We start from the raw sequence: 14203 nt of genomic DNA on the forward strand, positions 1-14203 counted from the left end.
AGCACGCACACACACACGCACACACACACACACACACGCACACACAAGCTTCTCGAAGGTATTCTTGGATCCATATTGACACACCCCTGTGGTTTGGTCACATGACCAGCTCCCATGGTAACAGAGACAAAGAGTTATTAGCATACTTGATAAGTACTGTATATTTGTCTCCATATACATATCTACACTGAAAATAATGTTCTTTATATTGGTTTATTATTATAGAGTTACGTTACTCTAAAAATAGAGTCTGCTGTGTCTTCAGAAGACATTTTGTGGCGCTTTCTTAAAGGATAAAGTGTTTGTTCCACCTTTTAACATCTTAATTAGGTTTGTTGTACAGTAGTTCTACAAAGCTATGGAAATGTTAAGTCAGCTAATGCAAACTTATTCATTAAAAAAAATGTTCTTCCTCCTACATCTGTGATTTTTCCTCAAACACAGCTAGAGATTCAGGCCAACCGGGAAGTAGAGGATTTTTTTAATACACACACACTCCCAGCGGGGCCTTCAATATAAAAGGGTTTTCATGTTACCGTGCCAATGAGTGCCTGGAGTGTTGACTCTGCTATGTAAAGGGTCAGTGTCAGCCTGAAGGTTAGAATATCGCCAAATCTGTTTTGTGTCAGTGGAATTCTAGACGGGGGAAGCAAGTCTTCTTTCAGCTGTTTCTTAGGTGCTTTTGAGCAAAGCACTTCATTCACCCCACTGTGTAATGGTTGTAGAGCAGAGAATGTAGGTCCATTACAAAGACCATACAAGGTCAGTGTTGCTTATCTTGGAAATTAACAATTGTGCTGCTCTGCTGACTTTTCCCGTTAGATGCTTTGCACTGGAAGTACACATAATGCCTTATCTGCAACTAAAACGCTCTCATTTTAGGCCTTTTAGGTACATGCGTTCAGCTTAATTTGTGTTCCGGGAAACTAGGCCTGCAATGTTGTTTTATTTGAACATCTATCATGGACTGGTGATTTTCAGTCTCATTTCACAGTCAGTTGCCGTGTACTGCTCTCTTCCTCTGCTCAGTGAGATATGCAGTGCAGCCTAATCAGAAATCAGAGTATTGATTTCTAAGCACACAGAAAAAAACGGCTGTTGCTTTCCGTGCAATACAAAGGTACTGAGTAGGCCTAATCAGCACCTATTGATTATTTTCCGCTGACCGCTTCCTTCTGATGTGCAGTCTTCTGTTCGGCATGCCTGGCATGAAATGTGTGTGAGTGTTTCCCCTCTGTGTTCCCCACTGTCATGGAACATTTGCCTTAACACAGAAATAAATTGGGAATACATAAGTAACACTGAGGCTGCATTTGATCCAATAATCAACACAGACACGATCAATCATCTCGCTATCATAGAGCCAAATCCAGACATGAATGCATACACGCACAAACGCAAAAGAACACCTGCTCATTCGCATGCATGCACACAGACACACAGCGATGTGAAAGCAATTGGCTGCAGCAGAGGAGAGGCCGACTCCCGGAGTTGGTTGCTAATGGCTACAGGATCCAGGGGAGCGGAGCGAGATGTCGATAATGACAATGTCACTCCCAGCCAACCAGCTCTCAAAAATGGGAAAGGACACACACACACACACACACTGACTCAAACACATGCAAGTAGGTGCGTTTATAGTGAACACAGGAACACACACACACACACACACACACACACCTAGACGCTGAAATGGAAGAGCAATTTTGTTCCAACCAAGTGGCTGTGTTATTATAGCCGTCAAAAGGCTCCAGAGGGCCATTTTGGCTGCAGGTTGAATGTTTGAATAAAGGATGTTCTTTCCTATTTCACACTGCAGGTACCATAATCAGCATATCATTTCCTTAAATATTCGTTTACATTTCAAGGTCAATCAGCAGTTGCTTTTCTTTTTTTCTGTTAAATGACCAAATCTTTTTTGCCAATCACTGCTTTTTGTCTTTAGCTTTTATTCATATTGACACCATATTTTATTGGTCGTATTAGTGAGAGTCTGCCCTTTTTATTAAGTGTGCTCTGGTCCGTGTATTATGGGTGCTTTAGTTGTGAGACAGTTAATTTCCTTCTTCCATCCATCAGCTTTCCAAGATGCACAAGAAATCAGGTGTCAGCATCAGTTCGTTTTCCACATCGGTTCCTTTGTTCTTTCAACAATCTAATTTTGAACGCGAGTGATTGAATCTGTTGTACAATTCTTCACATATTATTTTTTATCTTATATTATAACTTTTTATCATCCAGATTGACCAGTTAACTCCTCTGCCTTGCAGCGTGCTGTGTGTTTCCCATGTAACAGCAGGCCAATGGATCAGGCAAGATTACAATGGAGCTGATCTAGATGATGTAAGATCACGCAAAACCTACAGGCTTTAATATTGAATACCAATTGTCACCAAGGGAACTGTGCAGCAATAGAGGAATGAAGTGAGACAGACCATATCTATTGTCAAATTATAATAAATGTTGACATGTAAAATGGCTGTAGCATTGCTCCATCGTCATCAGCAGAACATTGTAATGGAAAAGAAAAAGAAACATAACCCAGAGTATTATTTGTTCCTTTTGAAATTGGGAAACAATTTTACAACGCCTCCCTCTGACAGTACTTTACTGCTAAATGTCATGCATTGCAGCTGCAAACAGGACCCTGCTGGTTTCCTCTGTGGCCTTCCAGTACAGACGTGGCCCTGACATTTTCCGTATGAATGCAGTGAGTCTAGGATGCCGCCCTTATTCCTTACACTTGGTTGCATACGGATCAACTGAACAAGCTCAGTGAAGAGGAAAGATGTGGAGGGAGTTAGATGAGAGAGGAAATAGACATGCTTCTTCCTGGAAAAGAGTTGAGGATGAAGTGATGACAATAAATGTGGCAAAAAAGAAAAGAATCACTAAAGCAAGAGATTACAGGGTCCAGTCCTCTCTTCCTCTCTTGCAGTGCGGTAAATAGAGACATCAGCAGCACAGTAGAGCATATCTGAATGAGCATATCTGAACAGCCTACATGTAGATCATGATTAATATCAATTATGTTTGCATAAACCTGAGAGCAGAACATAAACCTTGTTGTTATCTTAATGAGCCATGACCAAAGACCAGCCGTGACTAATGGGGTTAAGCGGTTAGTTCACGATCTTGAGAAGAGATTGGAGACTGTACTGAATCTATTCACAGGGTTCACATTCGGGTTCACTCTCCATAGGAGATGCTGTGGAGAGAAAAAGCTGTGGAGCAAGACAGAATTAAAGAATTGATTCTTCTACGTATGAAGAGATTTGCAGTCACCCCAGCAAGCTTCATTTAGCCTTTTTTTTTTTTTCCAGCTCAATGAATAATTTTTCAGGAGCAGCCTATGTTGCCTCCCCGAGCTCTGTGCCGCCATATTGTCGAGTTCACACATATGCAAGCGTGTGTGCACTGTAAAGTTCTTGCAGTGCCATCCTAGTGTCTAGGAATATATCGATCCTACAGGAACCTACAATGCGCTGACCTCAGTAGGCTGGGCAGATGTGTGCTTCCATAACGGCTTTGCTCGCCATTCAGTCATTTTTCGGAACCTTATTGACAGTCATCCTAAAGAGCAGGCAGGAGATGTTTCAGAGGAGATGACTATCAAAGTGATGACACCCTCTAATCCAAAGACACATCGATGCTATTATCTGTAGTGCATCTGAGGCTTCAGGGAACCAGAGTAAGGTACTGGTTCCATAACGGACAGACAGACAGAAATCCAAGTAGAATTACTTGCACACACGGACACTTTGAGGTTGTACAGTTTATTGTTGTGGGAACTAACTGGGCTGCTGCGTGTATGTGTGTGTACGTTTCTCTTTATACTAGAACTGTGTTTCAGAGTGTAGATCGGTGTTTGGTGTTGCAGCGAGTGTTTAAGTTACTTTTGTAAAATAATTCAGCGTCAGTATTAATTCTGCTGTGGCTGAATGTCCTTTATAAGGTACCAAATCATTCAGATCATTTCTTGTATTAAACCTTTTATATTTGGTACATGACGGCAGAGAAAAAAGGTTATACTTCAGAAATCAGAAATAATTGGCTGCTGTTGAGTTTAATGTGAGATTTAAAAAAAAAGAAAAAAAACAGGCAATAATAGTACACACTAAACTGCATTTTGAATTAAAGGATACACAAATTAGTCTACATTTTTAGTTAAAATGTATAACTCAATACTGGAGACTCTCAGTGGAGTCATCTGACGCTCACCTTACAGGCTCCACATTGGCTCCATGAAATCAGACCTGGTCACTCAGTATTATATTTGCATCATTTAATGTTTAATACGGGATCAGTGCAGTGCGTGACTTTGCATACTGAGACATTGATACTCGTCGACATCCTCTATTAGGCTGCTGCCACAGGAATAAAGTCTGGATTTCTCCAGCTATATTGGCAATGAATATCACATTAAGAAGCTAGCATTAAAATGGCTTTAAATAAGATCCAAAGCACATGCTAATCAAAACAAATTTTGTTCAGACTAGACAGTGCAGTTCAGACCACATGTTTAATATACGGTACGCTTCATTTTAGTTTATAATATCACCGTAGCGGACGCCACTGACAGGCTCAGAATATTCTGGATCTCAAAGGGCTTTAGATATCTGACGAAGTTTGAGAGACGTGACTGAAGCAGAAAATTTCAGGCGAACATTGAGATAACCCAATGAGATGAATCCGACAGCTTTTAATTCACGCTGTTATCAGTTTGCCTTTTCCGTCGGGCTCTATCTACCTGTAGAGAGACTATCCTCTTCAAGGCTCTGTGTGGTGCTGTGAGACGAGAGAGAGAGAGAGAGAGAGAGAGAGAGAGAGAGAGAGAGAGAGAGAGAGAGAGAGAGAGAGAGAGAGAGAGAGAGAGAGAGAGAGAGAGAGAGAGAGAGAGGGAGAGGGAGAGAGGGGTCTGGGCCAAAAATGTCCTCTCTCTGACTGTCAGAGATAACACTTCACAGCATCATCTTAGTAAAATAAGAAGAGGCCGGAGAAAAACTGCCCTCTGAGGAATAAAGAGCAGGATTAATTAACTTTCCCATCAGCCTCTTGGTCAACAATATTACTGCTTTATGTCCACTTCCTGTTTGTCCCATTGGAGGAATCTGTGCCCTACTTCTCCTCTCTGTCCAATTTCACCTCATCTAACTTCTTCCCTCGTCTCCCTTATTCCCATTTAACCTCCTCTGTGCTTTCAACCATGCCCATTTAGCCCTCCGCTGAACTCTAAATCGAGTCACCACAATACTTTTTGTTCCTGTGGTGTGTGGCCGCACATGTGTGTGTGTCTCTGTGCTGCAACAGTCAACAGGCGTGAGCACATGTGGGCTTATAAGGGATACGGGAACTATCGGGGCTCTAATACAGACATGCTGAGAAAAGGCAAGTGTAACTGACAGGGCGGATTTTACATTCATAAGCAGTTTAGCACGCATGCACATATCCACAAACACACTGTTTTTTTCTGTTTTACAGGAAATACAATGGACAAAACAGTAAGCCTATGTAACAACAAACATGACCCACTTCATGTCGTTCTCAGAAACTTTGCCTATTAGTGGTCTGATATCATTGTGCTGCATCAACCTCTATGTCTGGTTTAAGAACTCACTTAACTAATTGCTATACTGAAAAGTTTCTGTCTTTTATACCTACAGTACTTCGTCATAAAGTTACTTCGGCAAAAATCATTATCTGTTTCTGGACAAAAGAGCTGAAACCAATTTTTTGTTATACGTAATTTTGTGGGACATTTACTCAGACACACACGGACTTTTCCATGTTTACTGACTTACTGACTCTATGTTAAATACACCATTTTTTTTTTTTACCACATAGTAGGAAAAGCACAAGCATTACTTGTATTAGAAACTAAGATGATTACTCTGTCTGCAGTAGAAACGTTCTGTCTGAAGTCATGATCCTTCTGTCCTGATGACCATATGTTTTTGGAATTAACACCTCAACCTTCAGGGATCAGACGCTCTAGCTTGGAAGGTTGTTTTGAGGAATACCATCAAAGACAATTCCCCGTATCAGGACACACACGCTGACTGTTCGATTAGAGGTGATGGATTACAGTTCATATTATGGTGACCACACAAGTCTTTGTAAAATTGCCTATTCCAGCCCGTTGGTGTTTGATTTCAGTACCTTAGACAGAACTCCATCCCAGAATGTAAAGCACCACACCAGTACTTTACATATCTGTATTTTCAAAGTAACCCGGAATGTTTGACCATTTACTGGGAATCATTGGATTCTTTCAATCAGAAAAATCACATAACTAGTACAACTATGAAAATAAATAGTACACAACAACAATGAGTTGTTTCAGTAATATACTCGTTCCACCTTAACATAATTGTTTTATTCTCATACTTACTTTCGACATAGCAATGCAATAAATTTACCAAGCCAGGGCTGTATAGTGTTTGCTCTCTATTTATTTTGAATTATTGGGACTTAAAAGTATTCATCTTATGCATCTTCTCCCCAGGAAGTTAAATGTATTGTTCTCTGGCCATTAATGCACATTTCTTCCCATTCATAAATTGTTGTACAGTACATTGCAGTCATTCAGACATAATATATATATAAGTATACAAATTACAGTAGTTCAGTCTAACAAAGTAGCATTTCAACTCTATTCTCCTCTCCGTTATAAGCTTTTTAAAGATGTTTAACTCTTAAACCGACACATAGAGAATACGTTCTCTTTTTTCTGTCTTATTCTCTCCCGTTTCTCCCACTTTCTGCCTCTCTTTTTCCTCTTTCTTCTTCAGTATGAATGTCCCATAACCATTCTCCAGTGCTGTGGGATGATCATCTCACACCTCATCTGGCCTCTTTCTTTTACTCTCTCCCTCTCATGATGTATTGACTTGGCTGCTCGTAAAAAACCACCACCACACCATCACATGTGCCTCACGCTCTCTCTCTCTCTCTCTCTCCCTCTCTCCCCCCTTCACACACACACACACACACACACACACACACATTTTAACACCTCTCAGAATGTGTTGAATATGTGATTCTCTCCATCATATCATTTTATGTACTCAACGCCGGTGTTGTATATGTTCTGGAGCTGCTTAGCTTGCAGTCTGGCAGTATAAATAGTACACAATGGATTGGGAGCTACAGTAGTTCCTCATCCTGCCTCCGGTTGTCCCTGGCTGGCAGTCAAGCCCAGTGAGTGTGCATTCTTAATGCTCCCTTGGCCTCGATGAGAGAGATGATTGGTAGAATTAATTGTGGCTGGAGGGCCGAATGGGAATAAGCGGAGGAAAGAAAAGGCGAGATGGAGGAATGGAGGGGGGGGTATCTGGCTGGTTTTAGTGTAGTGTTTCCTTCCTTGAAGCTTGACACCGGAGGATGTAGAAGTGGATATTATGCATGCAGTCGCACACGTTTGTACCTCTAGATTAATATTAGCCCAATCCTATTCTCTTTTATGGCTCAGTTTGTCTTTCTCTTCATTTGTGATTTACACCTGTGTGCTTGGGGGGAAGAGATAAGAAGGCCTAACACAGCAACAATCATAATGTAATGGTCTCCTCAGCTCCCCCGACTCTATTCGGCTATCAGGACGTAGTTTAAATCCCGCAGTGAGGTGTCATTAAATGAGATAAAACGAGCTTGAAAATAGGGACATATAATTTGAGTATGTCTCGGGAGTGTGAGCCTGTTTGTATTGGAGGACTGTGAGGAGAGCAATGCTGTGTCCTCTACCCTCTCTTCAGACCCCAGTGACAGATCATATCTGAGCTCCTAACACAGAGGAAACCATCGCTCTACTTCCCATTGCCTTTTCAATTATCCTGTCCCGCCTGACTTACCGCCAACAGATTTAACAGGTGATAGAGCAGAAGAATGATAGAATAAAAGTATTATAACAACAAACATCCCCCCCAAGAAATTAAGGCAGTTCTGAGTTGTGAAGCATACGACACAGGGTGACATGTATATGTTTGTGTCGATTTGCCGCTCTCCCTGTCAGCAAATTGGAGGGACTCCTTAAAGGATTTTATGTGCTGGTCTTATGGGGTCGCGTCACAGAATGCCTATATGGGAATATAAGAAGTTGGGGGTTGGGTGTGTGTTTGTGTGTGTGTGAAGGGTTTCGGGGGTTAGAGTAGGAGGGTTCTGGGGAAGCTGTCTCATCATTTATTTATACAATCTACAGAAGAAGGGGTTAGCAGAGAGAGGGGGGCTGCCTTCTACAAGCCACCCTGGGAATACTGTAGGTCAAGAGTTGTTTTTCTAGCCACCAGCACAATTCTTTGTCTGAAAACGGGGAAGCCAATGAATGAGCACACTATACTGCACTGGATTTACTCTTCTCATCGCATGCTGTACTCAAGTTTGGCTCATTATCTGGAGTACAAAACCCCTTGGTACCCTTGATACACTGCTGTTGAGGCCCCTGCATCTCCTGCTTGTTCAGACAGTCCAGCAGTTTAGCTGTTGTGCTCATGATCCTGAAACAGAAAATAAATGCGTTTAATGTCTGAGCTGCGTAATCGATATGTTGACACAAAATGAATCATTTTTAAAAATTGTCAATATGCAATATGAAGATATTACTTTGGGCTCTGGAAGCTTGTTTTGGACACATGATTTACATTCTTTTGGAAAAATATAACTTGTCTGTCATTGTTAGTTAATCTATAATTACTAGTTAATGTATAATTTAGTCTATAAAAGACAAATCACATTTAATGAGCTCAAATTTGTGTCATGATGTTTTATGTGTCCATAAACCTGAAGTAGATACTTCATAATGATAGAAAGTGGACCAAATCTGTAAATTCTCATTCTCATTTTTAAAGCTGTACCCAGCTAATGTTTGGCCTTTCAAATAATTGATTCATCAACAAGTTTAGGTGTGAGAAAGCAAAATACAAGCCTCGCCACTGCTGGCTCTTTCTTAGTACATGGTCTTGATTTAAAGGGTTTAAATGTCCTAAACCTAAATCAAACCACATATTGATTTTTCTGTAGCGTAAGATATATTACATCCTCCACGTATCTTCGTCGTCTTGACCAAAATGCAGCTCTATCAGCTTCTAGTATTTCTCAGCCCGAGCTGGTTGATCCGTTATTTAGCACAGGTCTATTTAGTTCTCTGAAGGCAAAGGAGAATAGTGTTTGTTGTTGACACTTTAAGTGTCAGTGCTGAAGTACTGACCAAAACACACAGTTTAAAGACACACACACACACACACACACACACACACACACACACACACACACACATACACACACACACACATAAAGCAGAAACATATATCACCGTACAGCCTCACAGGGACAGAACCATTATTCCTTACCGAGGTGCTCCATCATCATCCCTTTGGCGTGTCCTCACACACACACAACTCTGTTTAAGATCCAGAGTTGACTTGCTGATGAAGGGAGTATTTTGCTTCCCTCATCCTGGATGCCATGGCAACCAGGACTGGAGACCCTTTAACCTGTCATGGAGGAAAGGGTGGAAGGGCCCTCTATGTGCCCTGGTGGAGCCAGGCCACTGGTCATCTGGGCAAAACACAAAGAAAATGAATCTTGACATGTGATTCTGTCAGTGAAACGTGGCTGTTGCACTGTGAAACAGACACAATCTGTGTAGAAAGTCAACAAAATAATGTTTGTTGAATTATATTTTTGTATTGTTGAGGCTGCATGTATTTATAGATTTAGAAGAATACTAAAGCTGTTCTATTCTGTCGCTCTCATTTCCCAGGAAGTCCAAACTTTTATATATCTTCAAATCCCTCTTGTGCGCGCTGTTGGACTCTAGAAAGCCACGTATATTATCATCCACCCAGACTTGTGATAATGAGAACACATACTGTGTAGCTGAAAGAGAAGCTGTCAGATGTACATGAACACTGACCACATATATTAAAATCAAAGAAACAGTAAATGCGATAGTAGCTGCATGAATTCAGAATGTTTTTGTAATTAGGTTTCATTGCATTTAGATCTTAGGAGGCAGGTAAAGAGTTGAGACAACGTAATTCTGTTGGTGAAGCCTCAGTAAAACACAGCTGTGAAGATGAACTGGCTCTGACTGTGGTCTTTGTTGTTACACTTCACACACTTCGCACGCCTCACACACATAACTGCAGGAACAAAAAGAGATGTGTGCATGTACTGATGTGTGGAGATACGCATACACACCTCCACTGATGTGTTCAGCAGTGCACGAGATCGGCAGGAAACAAAGAGAATGGCGTGCATGGCCATTTCATAACCCCTTCTCTATCTGCAAAGTACATCTGCACTTTCATCCACCAACACACTCACTCTGTTAGTCAGCATCTAAGCGACAAAGACGGTAAACTCACAAAATATATACCGAAACATCTCTACAAATGTACTAAATAGTTTTGAAAATCACCTGAAAGTACATCATTTACTGTCATAAAATTACAGCTAATGACATTTTCATATTCTTTCCTGAGCTGGAGGGCAGTTCTAACAAGGAATGTTAAAATGTGTGTTTTTCCCGGATTAAGTGAAATCAGGTGGTTCAGATAGTTTCGTCGGATTAAATGGTGCACCGCAGTTTAAGATGCTGCCTGTGGGAATCACAAAACTCCTCAGTCCAAAAAGGCGGTTTAGATGACAAGCTGTTTTTTATTAAGATAAAGGTTTTTAATTGTGTTGCATAATTGTCAATAATTTTAGGATATATTAGATGTATTTTAAACCTAATGTTTGATGTGGGTAACATACCCTAGATGTTAAATGATCCACAGTTCACTGCTCCTCGTCTTTTTTCCCCCTCCTGTTACTCTGCGTCTCTATCCGTCAGTGCTCATTCATACAAAGTGTTCATTAGCTGTGTAACCTTTTACTTTGAATTACACTTCAGCTCGGTGTGCTGCTTGCCTGCAGGTCTAACTAAAGCAGCATGTTGGCCCATTAGTCATTCTGTCATGGCACACTGACTGGCCAGGCTCTCAGTCATCCTGCTAACCTGCTAGCCAGCCGATCGGTCAGCAACTCAAGCATGCGTCCCTCTATCCAAACAGTCATCCGTCCAGTTGTCTGCAGCAGCCGGGCCCGTCGGCCCCGTCGGCTGGCAGCTGCTGAGGTGGCTGAGCTCTTCGTCGTTGTAGGGCTGGAGGAGTTGTGACTGCAGCTGATCTGTGCAATTGTGTCGAGGTGTGAGGCAGATTGGAGACCATCTGCTTCCTTTTCTGTCTCTCTCTGTTTATGTCTACATTTCTTTCACCTCCTCTCGTGGCAGCTTCATCTTTTCCCCCTCCTTTTGTCTCCGTCCTGCATTCTTATCCTCTTTTTGTTGCCCTCTTTATTGAGTGAGGTAGTATTTAAATCTTTCTTTCTTTACTAACTCTTACTCTTCACTGAATATGTACCATTATCAGTGTACTACAAGAGCTCTGTCCCCTATTATCTCTCTATAAAAAGGTCACTGTTGATGCTAAGTAGACGTTTGTTCTTGTTCACAAACTACTACAATAATGCAGCCCCATTGTTTTCAGTTGTCATTACTGTAATGATCTTGTTTTGGATGTTTAACGAGCACTACTTTGATGAACTCATACTACGAGTAAAGGGTATTATGCATCAGGTCTCAATGCATCTGCTGTAGGAACTTATGCTCCTTAGGATTTGTCCTTCTACTTTAGGCTGTCGACAGTGTTTTCACCGTGCAGAATGCGGTTTAATTAACTTATAATTGATTATCTTAATGGGTGTGGAGGCAGTTTCTCATTTAATTACCTTGTAAAGCTGTTGGAATTGGAAGCTGCTGTTGAAAAAAATGTTTTTACCTTTTCATCACTGGCTTGTGTGTGAATAGAGCATATTGACAGGCTGCTGCCTGGGGCGTCTCTTTTTTATTACTGTGTTGAATAGAAAGCCTCTACATCCATACTAGCAAATGTATTCAACGCGGTATCACTATTGGATCTGACTCTATATGTTCCTTTATCAGCAAAACCCACACCTCTCTTTATTCTGCTTGGAAATGAATGTCTTTGTTTGACATTTAGATATCAATGACACAACAGGTCTGAGCGACAAGAAGTCAAGAAGGTCAACTGTTAATAATAGTATGTGAGACACACGGTACTGTAGATTCATTATTGTTTGATATTTAATGAATACAAGTGATGTGAAACTATCGGTGTGAACGTGACACAGGGATTCATCGTGTGTGTGGACACTATGTGGGCTCGGCAGGTGACTGGCCAAAGGCCACATTTTAAACTCCGTCAGGTGTCAGGTAGTCTGCTGTGAATGAGGGGAGGATTATTTGAGACTAGAGCATCAATGCTGATTGAATTGGCCGGTCCTGAAAAAGACGTGCAGGGTTTTGTCAGACTGAAGTGAGACGGAAGGAAGTTGTTAATCAAATTTTAACAGTGAGATTGCTCTGCTCAGACAAACCTACAGGGATTTTGGATGATTGACTGAGTTAGACACAGGAGTTTGGATTTAAATGCTGTAATGCTGTTATAAGCTACTCGTTCATTTAGACACGGGACATAGTTATTTCAGGTATTAAACAGTAAGACGAAGGCTTTCACTCACTATTGAAAATTCGACTTAATTCTGCACTAAACTACAGTAAATACTCAGATGCATTTTTCTGTTGTTCTCAGGAGAACAGACACAGGACAACTCTCACTTACCACGGTCTGTTACAAAAGAAAAAAGAAAAGCAATTGCTGTTTTTGTGGTTAAAAATATTTCATATAGATATTTGCTTGCCACCTTACCCACATTGAGATGTTGTCTCACTTATTGTCACTTCACAGGATGTATAAAAATAATAATAATGTAAGCATGGAGAGATCTATTTAGGCAATTTTCTATAGCCTCATTACTTTTGCTTTGGAACTCCAGTATGTGTTCTTCTCTATTTTGTTCCCCTCAGTTATAGAAAGTTTTGTCATGGCTTCATTTTTCACGTCTACCCATCACTATATAAACCGTGCTTTGTCATTGCTTATTAGCTATGAGGCGTGAGCATAAATGGGAATCACAAAAAAAGAGCACTGTAATCAAAATCCCGTCCGTGGGTCAAGATTATAAAAGTGCAACAGTGCATAACATACTTATCACCATTTGTTTGTTCTTCTTTCAGTCACGGATGAAGACACAGTGAAGAGATACTACGCCAAGTTTGAGGAGAGGTTTTTCCAGAACTGCGAGAAGGAGCTCCTGAAAATCAACACATTCTATTCAGGTATTTATTTACATGAATGGTTGATGCTGAGTATGTGAAATCAAAGACAATTTAGGAAAGCAGTTTCAGATCAAATAAACCGTTAAAGTGTGATAATTGGGCTGGTATTCAGAGAAACGTAATTTATTGTTGTTATAACAATTTTAGATGTGGTGTAATATATTATACAAACCATGATATAAATACTGTTATCGGTTTCAGCTGCCATCACATTATTTTATATATTAGAGTTTTTTCATAATTCCTGTGCACATTTTACTCCGTGCTAAGCTTCCAGTTTCTGTGCCATACGACATTGTGTCTAATCTTGGTCATTTGATTGAAGTAGCCAGTGGTTGTCGTGTTCAAGCGAGCAGGCCTGCTTGTGTGTATTTCAGGGAGCAGGGGAGTATGTGTGCACCGTGTAACATGAGATGGAAGCCATAATATTATCTGGTATTCTGGTACCAGCAGGTTGCCTTCTGGTCTCAAACTTCAGTTCAGGGGGAAGTGGGAGGTGTCTGAAGACAGCGAGTGCTTCCTCTAGAGGCTGTTTGTGAAACTACAGGTCAGGTGATGGCCAAGGTTGACAGGCAAGATTGTTCCAGCTCATAATGGTGGGACATAACTGGCAGATGGATGGCAAGAGGATCAAATAAATAAGATATACTAAATCATTACTGATATTGTTAGCAGGAGGTTGATTGAATGAAAAAAACGTTGATCCTCAACAGTGCATGTCTTCATTACTGACATACTGTATATGCCAGAGGCTTACTATTGGCTGCTGTAGAGGCCATGTCTCGTTAACTTGTCTTTTATTATCCTGATTCATTATCACAACATAGTTCCTTTGCTTGTGACACAACATCATGAGGGTAACTATTTAACACTATATATTTAGCAGTATATAAACATTAAAGGGCTTATAACACACTATAATGTAGTTGTAAACATATATAAGGACATTTTAATGGTTTATTAATG

The 14203-nt window shown here is 40.8% G+C and overlaps 1 protein-coding gene across 1 annotated transcript in view; it reads left to right on the plus strand.

The window, feature by feature from the left end:
• The window catches only part of xpr1a (xenotropic and polytropic retrovirus receptor 1a), a gene marked incomplete at its 3' end in the record, with an annotated part of 60412 nt that overhangs the window by 30032 nt on the left and 16177 nt on the right, over positions 1 to 14203 (plus strand). The window contains exon 3 of the mRNA XM_079157236.1: positions 13136 to 13237. Within this exon, the coding sequence (XP_079013362.1) occupies positions 13136 to 13237 (102 nt within the window). The remainder of the gene's footprint in view (positions 1 to 13135; positions 13238 to 14203) is intronic.

The sequence above is a fragment of the Pholis gunnellus genome (genome assembly GCF_910591455.1).
Source record: "Pholis gunnellus genome assembly, chromosome: 4".
NCBI lineage: Eukaryota > Metazoa > Chordata > Actinopteri > Perciformes > Pholidae > Pholis > Pholis gunnellus.